We start from the raw sequence: 15,842 nt of genomic DNA, 5'->3' as shown, positions 1-15,842 counted from the left end.
TCCTTCCCCCCCACCAAAGACTTTATTTAGGGGTGCCTGGACGGCTCAGTTTTTTGTTAAGCGTCTGCCTTTGGCTCAGGTCATGATCCCAGGGTCTTGGGATCGAGCCCCACATCGGGCTCCCTGCTCAGTGAGAAGCCTACTTCCTTTCCCACTCCCCTTGCTGTGTCTCTGTCAAATACATATATAAAATCTTTTTAAAAAAATTTTTTTTAAAAAAGGACTTTATTTTGAGAGAGAGGATGTGAAGGGGGAAGGGGCAGAGGGAGAGGGAGAAGACTCTCATGCTGACTCCATGCTGAGTGCAGAGCCCCATGCGGGGCTCAATCACAACCAAGATCATGACCTGAGCCAAGATCAAGAGCCTAACACTTAACTGAGCTGATTCCTCTCATAACTCTAGAGAATTTCTTGAAAGACTGTTTGAAGTAAATATATGCAGGGGTGCCTGGGCAGTTCAGTGGGTTAAAGCCTCTGCCTTCAGCTCAGGTCATGATCTCAGGGTCCTGGGATAGAGCCCCGCATCTGGCGCTCTGCTCAGTGGGGAGCCTGCTTCCCCCTCTTTCTCTGCCTGCCTCTCTGCCTACGTGTGATCTCTGTCAAATAAATAAATAAAATCTTAAAAAATATATATATATATGCAGCATAGATGGAGGCATTTCTTGACTTTTTCCCTACCAACTCCTAAGTCTGGGGTAACCCCCCAACCCTTATACTCAAATGCTCAATGCAATAATTCTACGTAATTTTCCATTCAGGTCCATGTTTTCCTGGTTGAATTCTGCAGCTACACTTATCACCTTAGAACCAAAGATTTGGAGAGATGAAAGTGACCTCAGAGCACCTCTTCACTCCCTGTAGTATTTTAAGATTATTTATTTATTTATCTATCAGAGAGAGACAGAGACAGAGAGAATGGCAGGCAGAGGGAGAGGCAGGCAGAGGGAGAAGTAGGCTCCTCATTGAACAAAAAGCCTGACGTGATGGGACTCAATCTCAGGACGCTGGGATCATGACCCAAGCCAAGGGCAGAAACCTAACCAACAGAGCCACCCAGGTGTACCTCCTATAGTATTTTTTTTTAAATATTTAATTCATTTATTTGACAGAGAGAGATCACAAATAGACAGAGAGGCAGGCAGAGAGAGGGAGGGAAGCAGGCTTCCTGCTGAGCAGAGAGCCCCATGCTCGACTCGATCCCAGGACCCTGAGATCATGACCTGAGCCTAAGGCAGTGGCTTAACCCACTGAGCCACCCAGGCGCCTACTATAGTATTTTATATATGAAGAAAATGAGGCTCAGAAAGGTTGGGTTACCTGTCAAGGTCCAATGGACAAGTGACAGAGCTAGATTAGGTGGTGAATCATATATCTCTGTGGAATCTGTCCCCTCTTTTCAGGGTTCCAACAAGAAAGGAATAACTGAAGAGGTTTTCATTTTGTTTTGTTTTCTGAAGAGAGTTGAACAAAGGAAAGGCTACTAGAGGTGATGTAGTATCCCAGGGCTAGTAACCTTGGGGAAATGTAATCACTGCACAGTATATGGGAAGGGATACCTGACAGGGGTCTGCAGGGACCCTGCTTTTAGGAGGTGGACTGTATAGTGGAGAATAAACACTCTCACATCCCTCTCCTTCTTCCTCCTTGTCTCCATTGGCTAAACATAATCAAAAGCTAGGGACAAGGAACGCTGTTACTAAGAGACCAGACAGAAGCACTCCTCAGTGCTTCTGAGATTGAGGGGTACAGGAAAGCATGTCTCTCATCATTTTATTTACTGGAATTTTTCTTTTTTCTTTCTTAAGATCTTATTTATTTATTTATTTATTTATTTGTCAGAGAGAACCAGAGAGTGTACAAGCAGGGGGAGCAGCAGGCAGAAGGAGAAGCAGGCTCCCTGCTGAGCAAGGAGTCCCTATGCAGGACTTGATCCCAGGACCCTGAGATAATGGCCTGAGCCAAAGGCAGACATTTAACCAAGTGAGCCACCCAGGCATCCCTGGAATTTTAAAATAATGCTGTTTATGACCCCTTAATTTGGCCTCAAAGTGTGCAATACAGCAAACCATCAGGAACATAGGATAAAACAGGAGTCGAGAAAGCTAGAAGTTGGGCTCCTGCTCAGCGGGGAGTCTGCTTCTCCTTCTCCCTCTGCCACTTCCCCCACTGGGGTTCTTGCTCTCTCAAATAAATAAATGAATGATCTCCCTCTCCCTCTGCCCACCCCCTCGTGATCTCTCTCTCAAATAAATAAATACAATTAAAAAATAAAAAATAATTTATAAAAGCTCAGTTCCTGACCTTTAGGAGCCTGAATCTAGTCTTACAGAGAGAGTCCTGACCATAGATGACTGCTTTTAGAGAGCTAGAACGTGCATGGAAGTCTTCGCTAAGAGCACAACTTTATGGAGAATCAGAAGTGATGCAAACTAAAGGAGGCTGGAGTCTCTGTTCTGGGACCCGTAAGGCGATAGGTTGGTGGAACTTCAGGGAAGCCTGAGGAATCCTCCCGTCAGAATAAAGTTACCTGTCCAGGGATTTCCAGACTTCATGGTTCCCTTTGGCTGTATCTTGTCTCCTCCTCCCCCCGCCCCCCAAACCTTCTTCCCTGAAGCTAAAGGAGTCTGGGCTGGAGTCAAGACTCTGAGAAGCCAGTTAAGCCAGTTCCTACAGGCCTGAACATGCCCTGCTGAGGAAGAGCCCCTGCAGAAAACTGCTGTCCCCAGCTGTAGCCACAGCCAGCTACAGAAGGTGAGACCTGGACTGGAAAAAGAACTCAGGAAAAACACAAACACAAATCAGCACCTACGCCAAACACAGGTGGACCCAACCTGGACCTATAGATGCCCAGTGGGACAAAGCTGGTGCTGGTCACTCCCTAACCCTCATCAGCAATAATGTATGAGAAGTATGAGTACCAAAGTCCGCTGTCTGTCTGTATTTCTTTCTTTCTTTCTTTCAGATTTTATATATCTGTTTGACAGACAGAGATCACAAGTAGGCAGAGAGGCAGGCAGAGAGAGAGGAGGAAAGTAGACTCCCCGCTGAGCAGAGAGCCGGATGCAGGGCTCCATCCCAGGACCTTGGGATCATGACCTGAGCTGAAGGCAGAGGCTTTAACCCACTGAGCCACCCAGGCTCAGAGAAACGTCTTTCTCTAATTCTCCCAGCTCAGCTCTTAGCAGAGTCTGTAGTGTTATCTGAGAAGCTACCTCTCCATCATTTCTCAGAGAGCTCAGAGCTCTCTCCAGTGTTGCTTAGCCACCTGTGTATAGAGGGAAGGGCCACACATGGATTCTGACTTTAGCATGGGCAGTCTGGCTAAGCCTCTCACCTCTCTGGTTAAAAGGGGAGGCTGCAACCAGAAGGGATACAGAGGCCCATGGTTCCTGCTTAGGTAAAAGCCTGGCTGGATGCTTGAGGAGTTGAAGTTTTTTGTCAAAGTGAACACCAGCTAGTCCCCATGCTCCTGGCTGCCCCACAGTAACAATTACTTGGACTGAGCTTAAGTGAGGGAGATCTGCTACATCCCTGGGACTGTGAAATCTCAACAGATGGCTCAGGCTGTTGGGAGCCATGGGAAAGCTTTATAGTTGTGCACTATTTCAAAGCATCTTCATATCCCTTATCTGTGAAGAGAGATTCAAACAGCTTACAGCCAACGAGCTGGTTAATCATTAGAGACAGGATTTAACTAAGAACAATGACCTCAGATCCAGCGCTCTTCCTCCAAGCTGCCTCCTACCTAACTTTAATCCATGTATGCCTTTTATCCAGGTCATGATCCTAGGTCCTAGGATTGAGCCCCACATCAGGCTCTCTGCTCAGCGGGGATCCTGTTTCTCCCTCTCCCTCTGCCTGTGCTCTGTCAAAATAAAAAAATGTTAAAAAAAAATAAGCCACAAACACATATACACACACTTTTTAGAAGTTGAGTGCATATCATTTTGTAAATAATCTGTTCATAAATGTAAAGGGGAGGTTGGTTCAAGGACTGCTACTCTGAAAAGTTCATTATAGCAAACCCATCCCCAAACAAACAACAAAACCCTCCTTCAAGACTGGTATTAAAGCTCTGTCTGCCCCTTCTCTTTCCCTCCTCAAAAATCATGTATTGTGTGCGTCTTTGCTCACACCATACTGAGTTTAGGTGGCAATGCTATCTCCAGAGTTCGGGAACTAAGTTCTGGCTCCCCCTACTGGGTGGATGATGGATTCACTAGCTCAAAGGAGAATTTACCCAGTCTCCCTAGAAGTTTCTGGGTTTCTTGGGAAAATCCTGTATTTGCATGTAATGGCATGCCCATTATACCATTAATACGTTCCTCTACCACTGTATTTTCTTAGAGATGATAGATCTGTGTTTGTTTAAATCAAGTTTGGTTTTCTAGCAGGAACACTTCTTAGGTACTTCTATTAAGTTTGTGTCACAAGGGCACCTGGATGGCTCAGTGGGTAGAATGTGTGACTCTTGATCTCAGGGTCATAGGTTCAAGCGCCATACTGGGTATAGAGATTACTTAAAAATATAATCTTAAAAACAAACTTCCTGTTGCAACCCAGCAGGAGGCATATAATAGCTAGTGGTCTTTTTGTGATGAGATTGACCTGCAAAAAAAAATTTTTTTTTTAAAGATTTTATTTATTTATTTGTCAGAGAGAGAGAGCGAGCAAGAGCGAGCACAGGCAGAGTGGCAGGCAGAGTCAGAGGGAGAAGCAGGCTCCTTGTGGAGCAAGGAGCCCGATGCAGGACTCGATCCCAGGACGCTGGGATCATGACCTGAGCCGAAGGCAGCTGCTTAACCAACTGAGCCACCCAGGCGTCCCTGCAAAAAATTTTTTTTAAGATTTCTTTCTTTGTCAGAGAGAGAGGTCACAAGTAGGCAGAGAGGCAGGCAGGGTGGGGTGGGGGGAGCAGACTCCCCACTGAGTGGAGAGCCTGATGTGGCCCTTGATCCCAGGACCCTGATATCACGACCTGAGCCAGGGGCAGAGGTTTAACCCACTGGGCCACCCAGGCCCCCGCAGATATTTTAAGTAGGCTCCACATCCAGTGTGAGCCCCACATGGGGCTTTAACTCACAACCCTGATTTAAAGACCTGAGCTGAGATCAAGAGTTGGATGCTTGGGGTGCCTGGGTGGCTCAGTCTGTTAAATGACTAATTCTTGATTTTGACTTAGGTCATGATCTTATGGCTGTAGGATTGAGGCCTGCATCGGCCTCCCTGCTTGGTGAGGAGTCTGCTTGAGATTCTCTCTCCCTCACTATGCTGCTTCCCCTGCTCACATGTGTGTGCCTTCTCTCTAATAAATAAATCTTTAAAAAAAAAAAAAAGAGTTGATGTTTAACCAAGCCACCCAGGCACCTGATGACCTGCAAATACTTTACATTTTCTTTTCCTTTTTAATTTTCATTTAACCATTTCCTTATTAACAGACTTAGGATACTTCCAGGTGTTTTTGGTTTTTTGTAATTAATGCCATGACAAACCATCCTGATACATCTATATTTGCATGCTTGCCTAAAACATTTCCTAAAATTCCCAGAAGTGAAACTGCTGGGTCAATAATCAATAATTTTTCAACACAATAAATCTATTTCAATAGGCTAAGGGTTCCTAATAAAGTCCAGAGGCACCAGTTAGATTAACCGGTAGCCTAGAAACAATAAAGTCAATGCCAGCTTTATCTAATGACTCATGCATCCTCCATCCTTGACTCATGCATGCATCCTTGATCTTGGGGATCTTTTCTCACACTCTGGGTAGTAACTAGGTCTGCACAGGCAGGTACAAGGCAGATCCTACAGTAGAGCAAATTTAGGTATGACAGGCCTTAGTTAGATCTATTATCTTCTACAATCCAGGGGGAATGCAGATAGCTGTACGTGTTACTGGCCAATAAACTCAGCATAGGAAAGCATCCTGACTCTATAGTCTGCACTGTGAAAAGATGACCTTGAGTAAAAGTTAAAAATATTCAGACAGTTTGAAATAGGTAGGAAAAAAGAACCAGCGGTGAGCAGTTTGGGGATTACTGCCTTGGCCCTAGAAGGAATGGATCTTCCAGGCAGAATCAATTCAAGTGTGGTTCTGGGCTTTTTCTTTTCTTTACTTTTCTTTCTTTCTTTCTTTCTTTCTTTTTTAAAGATTTTATTTATTTATTTGACAGATAGAGATCACAAGTAAGCAGAAAGGCAGGCAGAGAGAGAGGAGGAAGCAGGCTCCCTGCCAAGCAGAGAGCCTGATGTGGGGCTTGATCCCAAGACCCTGGGATCATGACCTGGGCTGAAGGCACAGGATTTAACCCACTGAGCCACCCAGGCTCCCCTTTCTTTTTTTTTTTTTTAAGTTTTATTTATTTGACAGAGAGAGGCACAGCGAGAGGGAACACAAGCAAGGGGAGTGGGAGAAGGAAAGCAGGCTTCCCACTGAGCAAGGAAGCTGACTCAGGGCTCGATACCAGGATCTTAGGATCATGACCTGAGCTGAAGGCAGACTCTTAACAAACTGAGCCACCAAAGCGCCGCCTGGGCTTTAATTTTTCTTTTACAAGTCTTAGCACTATTATGTGAGTACTGTTCATCTTTGTATTATCAGAAAATTTCTTCTTCTGTGGGCTACTGGTGTTCCTTTGCTTAAAGAAATATCACCCCAATCTCCACTTCTCTCCACATTATCTTCTTTGTGTATTCCTGTATGTCCTTTCCTTTTTTTTTTTTTTTTTTTTTGAGATTTATTCATTTGAGAGCCCCTGAGTGGCTCAGTTGTTAAGTCTCTGCCTTCAGCTCAGATCATGACCCCAGGGTCGTGGGACTGAGACCCACATCAGACTCTCCGTTTGGCAGGAAGCCTGCTTTTCCCTCTCTCTCTGCTTCTGCTCCCTCTTGCTGTGTCTCTGTCAAATAAATAAAAAAATCTTAAAAAAAAAAAGATTTATTCATTTGAGATAGAGAAAGCGAGCACACATGCAAGAGAGGGACACCCTCATTGCAGTTAGGGCCTACCCTAACCCAATATGACTCCATCTTGATTCTTACCTTAGTTACATCTACAATTCCAAATAAGCCACATTCTGAAGTTCCAGGTAGACTTGAATTTTGGAGAGACACTATTCAACCCACAATTCTCAATGTTTTATTGTAAGTCATTAGGAAAATAAGAAATTTAACAAGCCCTGCTATAATATTTACCTGCTTTGAGGACAAACGGCTTGAGGAGAGGGATTGCTTCCTATTCTTCTGAGACTTGCCTGCACTAGAATAGTTGTGGATGTTAAAGACCCAGGAAATCATCTAATGTCTAATCTCAACTCTTCTCATGGTAGAAGATGAAAAAACAATCTAAAGAGAGGAAAAAACCTGTTCAGTCATGGCCACAAGCAGCTGCAGTAGAACTAGAAAAGAACCCATACCTTTCCCTTTTGGTTCACACTTACCTGAGAGGTTGGTCAGCACTTGTGGGGGTGGGGTGGATTCCCCTTGCGGAATAGCAAGATTATCTCTAATCAGTGGTAGACTACACCTCTTCCCCAGCTGCGGGTGGAGTGGGGGAGGATCTAATGGGGGAAACTAAAACATGGTGGTTGACACAATAATCTTTCGTGTTTTAAGCAAAAGATCCTAGAGGAGCAGAGTGTGCGTGGTGGTGGTGAAGATGAAAGGATGTTTCTTACATAAGCAGTGCACTGCCTCCACACCTCAGGCCAAGGTACAATGTTATCTGCAATAGACAAATGGCCTTGACCCTGGAGCCTCATTATTATTTCCAGTCCTCTGGTTAGGCTGCCACCAGTTAAGGAAAAAAGTAGCTACAAGTGAGGGAAGTTTGTTTTCTTGAAGACTGAAGTTGAGCATTTGTTTTCTTCCTGTCCATAGCACTAGGGATGTTAATTACAGCTCTGAGTGGTGCTTAACAAAATGCAGTAAACATGTGACTCTGAGCTCAGTTAATGAGTATTATTATCCTTTAAAAATTCTGACTTCGGCAATTACACACTAATCAAGAGGAGTGTTCCGATGTGAGGCTCAACCCAGCAGGAATTTGAGAGGACAGCTCACAGCCCTGTCTTGGGAGAGCTGAATCATAAAAGGGCTTATAGCCCCATTTGGAGCAGCTTGGTTCACACCTTTCTCTCTAGTGGTAGCATAGAAACAAATTCCTCACGTTTCTTTGGATTATTCCTTGAAATAGTTGAAGTAAGGGCAGAAGAACCAAGCTAAGAAACCCAAACTTTCTTGTTTTCATTGGTGGTTCCAGACTTAGTATATGTCTCTACCTTCAAAGCTTCAAGCCATCTCCGCTCACTATCATGAAATGAGATATGGTTAATGGCAAGTAACATTGAGTGATTCTTCCCCAATCCCGATCCATTGACTCCCAGACATCAGCCAACTAGAATGGAAAAAACACTTGGGTCATAGGCTGACTCTTGTAATGGACCCCAATGCTAAGCCAAGGGTCTTGACACCCTGACTTGTTATTTTCTGTGTGGCAGCTGGATCAGATAAGCCTAGCTTGAGAGTCATTACTAGAAATACTAATCAACATGGCAAGGGTAGGGAACCTAGAGCACGAATGTTTCCAGAGCTGTCTGTAAGAGGATCCACAGGAGGATGGGAGGAGGGAGTAGACCATTTGGAATGAGGCAGGTGGCCTGAGGGAGAACAAGGAAGTTCTTTCATGGCTTGGGGAATAGGGACTACGGCAGGAAAGGGAGGGAACCTATCAAGTCCACGAAGTTTTTCTGTGAGATAAATACTTTGCTGCAAAGTCTGGCTAGAAAACAGGAGCAGGCCAAGATTGCCCAGAGGACAGGAGCCCAAGTCAGGTCGCTCCCATATCCCGTCATCTTTCTCGGAGCATATTCCATAAACACAAGTCCCCTAGTAACCAAAACCTGAGGTTGGGAAGTAAAGCACCAGGTCTTTGTTTAAATCTGCATTTCCCAGGAATAACTTGATCATGGCACATTCTGCAAATACCTGTCACTATACCATGGATTGGGTATTCTAAAAATCTCATTTTGGGAAAGGCTCTTCTCCTCTAGGAAGCCCTCTTGATCGCTTAATTACTTCCCCCTTACTGTTTTCTGGCCTTTGATCATATAGGCAGATACCTGCATGAATCATTCTGAACTAGTCAGCCTCCAAGGCAGGTGCAAAGGGCAGCTCTATCTAGCTTGCCTAAAAAGGAACAAGTACCGTGTGACAGAGGAATCTACTGCCTTGCCTGGCTCTGTGGCTCAGTCCTGATGGGTCTTCCAGAATCAGCTAAGGAAGGTGGTATGATTCAGCAGTCTGCCTTTCTCTCAGCTACAGCCCCAAACAAGCTCTGGGAAGAGCATCAGTCACTATGGTCACTGTTTCCTCCTCTTATAAAGGGCAGCTAGGAGCTGTGGTGCCAACTTAAAAAAAATGATATCCTATTCCCTAGGCACTGAGCAGCCACTTTTAGTCATTCCCAGGGAACCCTCCACTCAAGCAGATAGAACCTATCACCAACCCTTCTGGGGGAGAGGAGCTGGTCACCTTACTCAAATCCAGTCATTCAGAGCAAGGACTAGCAGCCTTCTTGCTCATCTTCAGCCTGGGCATATTCATCTTCCACTGGTTCCCAGAGCAACTGATCTTGGGCCAGGGCTAGAGACCAGAAGCAAGCAGGTCTTAGTATCTGTGTGTTTGCACTTGACATGTCTTTAACTGTGAGGGAACTCTTGTTCCTCTTCTGCTCCAAGCAATCCTAGCCCTCCAACCATCATTTTTTCTTGCTGTCCCTTGGCTATACATGCTCACTCAAACCAATTTGCAACTGGAATATTTATTTTTACTTGGCAAAAAGTCAAGTGCTACATTTTTAAAAACAAAATCTCAAACAATCAAACATATTACCCATCACAGAAGAGGGTCTGGCAACAGTACAAAACATCCTACTTAAGACTTTTTTTTTTTAATATAGAAGTTGGTTTAAAATGATAGAAGTTCTGTGAGAACTAAGAAATCTACAGACTGTAGTTTAATAGAAAAAAAATTAAGACAATTAAAAGATCTATAGTATCCAGCATTTTACTTAATTCCCTGTTTATAGCACCTATTTCTCTAGGTTAGATGAGAATTCTAGAACCTGTGGTGTGCACCTGGTGTATCACGAAGATAGGGTGGACTTGCTGTCTCCCCCAACAGCCCCCATTATCAAGGAGAAGGCACTCTTTTTTTCAATCACCCCACTTAGACCTAGAGCAGAGGGGGATAACTGGGAGAATATAGCAACTAGAGTGCAGGAATAAATATGACTTTTCCTTTCCCCAGGATAGGCTGCTGACAGAAGCAGAGTATGTGCTTAGAATAGAGGAGGAATCTGTGGGTGGGAACAGCTGCTATCTGCAACATGATGCGTAAAAAGCAAGGAATAACTGGACATTACGGTCAGTCAGTTGCCTGCAAGTTTCAAAACCTCAGACTAAACAGAGTTCAAGGGAGGAACAAATTACTAGTCACATCAATGCTTTTACATGCACAATGTTGCTGGCTATAGGCCACCTACCACCATCCCAGGGCTGAGCCGAGAGGGAGAGGTGGCTTCAACCCCAGCCCCACTGTAATAAGAAAATGAACATTACACACATGAAGGACTCACTACACACAGATAGACCCCCTGCTTACCCCCACCCTCCTGGATTGAACCCAATTTAGAAAAGCAAAGCAAAACCCATTGGGGAGATTAGAAGAAAGGCAAAGGAGAAGTTTCTCCCCAAAGCCAAGGGGACTGAGTATGTGAATGTTAGCAGACTTAAGGCCCCCTGCTCCAGGCCCCTGAGATACCAGATCGCATCTTGTTTGAAGAAGGAAAAGGAAGATTGGGATGGGGATTCTCTTTACCAAGTTCTACCAAGCCTTCTGCAGCCTCCAGAACTGCATCCAGATAGAAACCCTGATGTTTTAGGGGAGTGGCCACTGGCTAAGCAGATTGGAAGTTAAAGTGGAAATGACACACAGAAGTATTCTCACCTGGGCAACACCAAGTTGGGAAGTTAGATAGGGGACGGATCACTCTGGAGTCCTGGGATGAGCATCACTAGGAAGCCTGCAATCTAACTCAAAGGGTTTTCCTGGTGGTGATTGTTTTTCTGTTTTTAATTCCTATAATCAGTGCTGTTAGACTTTTACAAAACAAGATAAAGACTAGTCCCAAAGCTGACTCTGTGAATAAAGTTGTTTTTTTTTATAAATATTTTAATTACAAGTAATTCTTACTCCAGGTACTTTCAGTGACACACAGTGTTTTCAGGCATCCAAGTTCTCTTTCTCACACAGACACACACACAACAGACACACACACACAGCCCCCAAACTTTCACAGAAAGTCTGACAGCGACCACATAATTATAAAGGAGCCCTACCTCTCAAGAGTGAAGTAAGGGTGAGAATGAGTATGCCAGCCTAAAGAACCAAAAGGGGAGAGTGTGTGTCACTTAAGGAAAAAATAAGAATTAACAGTGTTTGGTTGAGAAGCCAGAAAGAAAAAAAGACAGTAAAATTCTGATTACCAAAAGCTGAAGAAAAAAAACCAACAACAAAAAAGGCTTCAGATTTCTGTACAGAGCTTCCTGTCAAGTGCCTAAACCATAGGCAAACTCTCCTGTTCCCACTAACATGAGGGCCTCACACAACTGGAAGAAAATAAAAAGAAACAAGAAAACTAAGGATGGAAGTTAGTGTAAATCTCTGCATTTTGGGAGAGAGTTGTCATTAACTCCAGAGCCCAGCATAGTTTCCATGGAGCCCTGAAGGGAGGGGTCCTCCTGCCACAAAGAGTTTCGTTCCCGACGAATCGTAGCAGTGGGTGTAAACAGCATTGGGGAAGAAATCAATGTCCGAAAAGTAATTCCTCCAGGTTTCATCATGATTCTATGAGAAGAAAAACAAGACTCTGTTAGCACCTCTAGGCCATGGGGCAGAGAAGAGGACAGAAAGAGACAGGAATGCCTTCTGGTCTTGAGGAGAGGGTCCTGCATTTAGCCTGATGTCAGGAGATTGTGACTGGTGTTCATGGGAAATGGAGCTTCATGTTCCCAAATGAACATGAGGCAGGAACAGGATGAACAACTGCTATACCAACCCAAAGTCTCAGGATAGCCGGAACCAAACTCTTTAGTAATTCAGTGGCCACCACAGTGCAGGGGTCCTCCTCCTTCCGGATCTATTATTACCTGGGGGGAATCCCGAGTCAACTAGCTTATCTTACTCGGCTTCGGTTTTCCCATGGACATGTAGACACAGAAGCAAAATCAAGGGGGAGTGCCTTCCTCTGCTCTAAGGAGTGCCTCTTACCATCAAAAAAGTATGTGGGTGGCTGATGTTATCAGTGGGGGTGGGAAGAGGTGGGTAGACTGAAGGCAATTTTTCTGTCACTGTTCAGTAACCATGTCAGAAAGGGGCTTACTCACCAGCCAGCCTTTGCCAGTGGTCAGTTTCAGATTCTCCCCTGCTAGTCTGGGCTTCGACCCATAACAAGCTGAGAGCCTCTCTTCCAGGAATCTCTGAGCTCGGATGTCATAGAACAGCAGGGAACCCTGCCCTGTACCCACAGTGATGATGTGCTCATAAAAGCTCACTGACCGGATCCCTGAGAGAGACAAAAGTAAAGGACAATGAGTAGGGAGAGCACACACTGACAATCTGCTAACCTGTATTTCTCTGGCACTGAGGTCACATGGCACCTCCAAATACCACAGTGGCTTTCCCAGGTGTTTATGGCAGGAATAGCTCATGTGAAAACCTGAGAACCCTGGTGGCACAATGCCTATTCAGACACTAACAGGAACCTTTCCATAAGCCTTAGAGAAGTGCTAGAGGCCTGACGATGTCTAAGATGCCTTTGGCCTAAGACCCTAAGTGTACCCAGAACCTCCCTCCCCTAGACTCATTGTGGAGTCATCTTTCTGAACTCTAAACTCTCTTTCAGTATGTTTCTAACCTATACTGAAACAGGGTAATCTGCTATTTACAAATCATGTTAAAAAGGACTTCTTCTTATCTGACCTAAAACCACTATGTGCAAGGTCTTTATCTGATATTGCATCTGTGGATCAAATAAGTGCATGGGATACAAAGATGTCTCTTGGCACATCAGAGGGGCTCAATAATATCTATAGAATCAGTATTTCCTTATTAGGCATGAAAGCTACTCCTGTAATAGTAACCAAAATCTCATGAAGCTTTTTAAAATTTTTTTAAAATTTTTATTTTTTTTAGGGGTGCCTGGGTGGCTCAGTTGGTTAAACATTAGTTTCTTGATCTCACTCCAGGTCTTAAATCTCAGGGCTGTTAAGTTCAGGCCCTGCATTGGGCTCCATTTTGGGCATGGAGCCTACTTAAAGAGATTTCATTTAATTTTTAAATTACATATTTTAAAAGATTTATTTGATAGAGAGAGACACAGTGAGAGAGGGAACACAAGCAGGAGGAGTGGGAGAGGGATAAGCTGGCTTCCTGCTGAGCAGGGAGCCCGACTAGATTCAGGGCTTGATCCCAGAACACTGGGATCATGACCTGAGTCGAAGGCAGACGCTTAATGACTGCGCCACCCAGATACTTCAAATTTTTAATTTTTTAAAGATTTTTTTAATTTTTAAATAATCTCTCTATCCAACATAGGGCTCAAACTCACAACCCCAAGATAAGAATTGCATGCTACTGAGACAACCAGGTGCCCCTAAAGATTTTATTTTTAAGTAATCTCTACACACAATATGGGACTTGAACCTATAACCCAGAGATCAAGAGTCGCATTCTCCATCGACTGAGCCTTACAGGCGACCCTCTTAAAGCTTTTCATTGCAGACATTATTCCAGCCAAGCCAATTTATTCTTCCCCTTACAACTCTCATTGCACACATTATTCTCTGGGGGCTGAAACATGAGTGTCTTAACTATAACTGAAAACCAACCCCAAACAAAAGCCACTTTTGCAGTATCTGCATAAAAATAAACAATACTTGGAAGAGAGAGGCTAAATTGTAATCCATAGTGTGCCTTTTAGGACTTCCAGGATAATGCAGCTACATTTTTGCATGAGAAAGGCAACAGTGAGGTAAAATATACTTTGTTAACCTGATCTGGATTCTAGTCTATGGCTGTACTCCCACCAATCTGTATGATGTTGAGCACGTTACTTTAACTGCTCTGGGTCTCGGTCTCCTCATCTATAAAAAAGGGTTAACACTAACCTTATGTTTTTCCACCTGCTTCCCACAGGGTTCCAGGTAAGATGAAGTAAGACCACAGATAAAGGTATTTTGAAATCTTAAGATACAGTACAAACATAAGTCTTTTTATTCCTTGATAAATAAAGAGTCCTCTCAGAGAAAATATATCATAAAAGATGGGAGGCTGGGTGCCTGGGTGGCTCAGTGGGTTAGGCTTCTGCCTTCAGCCCAGGTCACCATCCCAGGGTCCTAGGATCAAGCCCCACATCTGGCTCTCTGCTCAGCAGGGAGCCTTCTCCCCCTGCCCCCTGCCCCCCCACCCGCCTGCCTCTCTGCCTACTTGTGATCTCTCTGTCAAATAAAGAAACAACATCTTAAAAAAAAATACATATATATATATGGGAGGCTGAGGTGCCTGGGTGGCTCAGTCAGTTGAGCGACTGCCTTCATTCAGCTCAGGTCATGATTTCAGGGTCCTGAGACTTAGCCCCACATCTGGCTCCCTGCTCAGTAGGGAGTCTGCTTCTCCCTTTCCCTCTGCTGTGCCCCCTGCTTGTGCTCTCGTTTGAGCGGTCTCTCAAAATAAATTTAAAAAAAAAAAAAAAAAAAAAAAAAGATGGGTGGCTGAAGCTGAATTCACTCCCAGTGGAATTAAACTAAGTGGGGCACCTGAGTGGCTCAGTGGGTTAAGCCTCTGCCTTCGGCTCAGGTCATGATCGCAGGGTCCTGGGATCAAGCTCCGTATCGGGCTCTCTGCTCAGCTGGGAGCCTGCTTCCCCAGCCTCTCTCTGCCTACTCATAATCTCCCGCTCTTTGTCAAGTGAATAAATAAAATCTTTAAAAAAAAAAAGCAAAAGGGGGCACCTGGGTGGCTCAGTAGGTTAAGGCCTCTGTCTTCAGCTATGTCATGGTGCCAGGGTCCTGGGATCGAGCCCTGCATCAGCCTCTCTGCTTGGCAGGGAGCCTGCTCCCCTTTCCCCCATGCCTGCCTCTCTGCCTACTTGTGATCTCTCTGTCAAATAAATAAGTAAAATCTTTAAAGAAAACAAAAAGAACTAAAAAGAAAAAAGAACTAAACTAAGTATTTTCTTCAGTTTTTACTGAGGTATAAATGAAAAACAATACACTACACATATTTAAAGTAGGACCCTGAGATCATGACCAGAGCAGAAAGCAGCGGCTAAGCCCACTGACCCACCCAGCCCCCATCTAAAGTTTTAACATATGTATATAGCCATGACACTACCAGCACAATCAAAATAGAGAATATATCCACCACCTATCCGCCACCCTCAAGTTTCCTCATGCCCTCTGTAAACTCCCTCACTGCACATTAACTCTTAGCATAAATGAAGTTTACTGTTCAGGCAAGGCAACAGCAAAAAACTGCCAAAGGACAGAAAGTCAAGATATGTGAAAGAATATGAAAACCACCAATATCCTATTGGTTTTCACTAAAGGCTTCATGTGGCCACAAATTTGCTTCTGGTGGCTTGAGGCTCTGCTTCCATTTGCAGTTTCATAAGCTCCCTTCTTCTGTCACCAAATACCTCCACCAGGTTTCATAAATATCACTATACTTGTTCTGCAACCAACGCAGAAACTTAAAGTCAAAACCCATCTGCAATGTACTTCT

At 44.4% G+C, this 15,842-nt stretch overlaps 1 protein-coding gene across 2 annotated transcripts in view; it reads right to left on the bottom strand.

Moving 5' to 3' along the window:
* Nucleotides 1-9,803: 9,803 nt before the first annotated feature.
* DCAF12 (DDB1 and CUL4 associated factor 12) overlaps nucleotides 9,804-15,842 on the bottom strand; it is a 29,520-nt gene continuing 23,481 nt past the window's right edge. For both annotated transcript variants that reach the window (XM_004747405.3, XM_004747404.3), the window contains exons 8-9: nucleotides 12,446-12,624; nucleotides 9,804-11,906 (exon numbers count right to left, since the gene is read on the bottom strand). In XM_004747405.3, coding sequence (XP_004747462.1) covers nucleotides 11,748-11,906; nucleotides 12,446-12,624 — 338 coding nt within the window. In that variant the 3' untranslated portion in view covers nucleotides 9,804-11,747. The remainder of the gene's footprint in view (nucleotides 11,907-12,445; nucleotides 12,625-15,842) is intronic.

The sequence above is a fragment of the Mustela putorius genome, unplaced genomic scaffold, assembly GCF_011764305.1.
Source record: "Mustela putorius furo isolate JIRA1106 unplaced genomic scaffold, ASM1176430v1.1 tig00001584_pilon_pilon_pilon, whole genome shotgun sequence".
Classification (NCBI taxonomy): Eukaryota; Metazoa; Chordata; class Mammalia; order Carnivora; family Mustelidae; genus Mustela; species Mustela putorius.
Note: the sequence above shows the minus strand (reverse complement) of the source record. Positions and strands in the feature narration are given on the sequence as shown.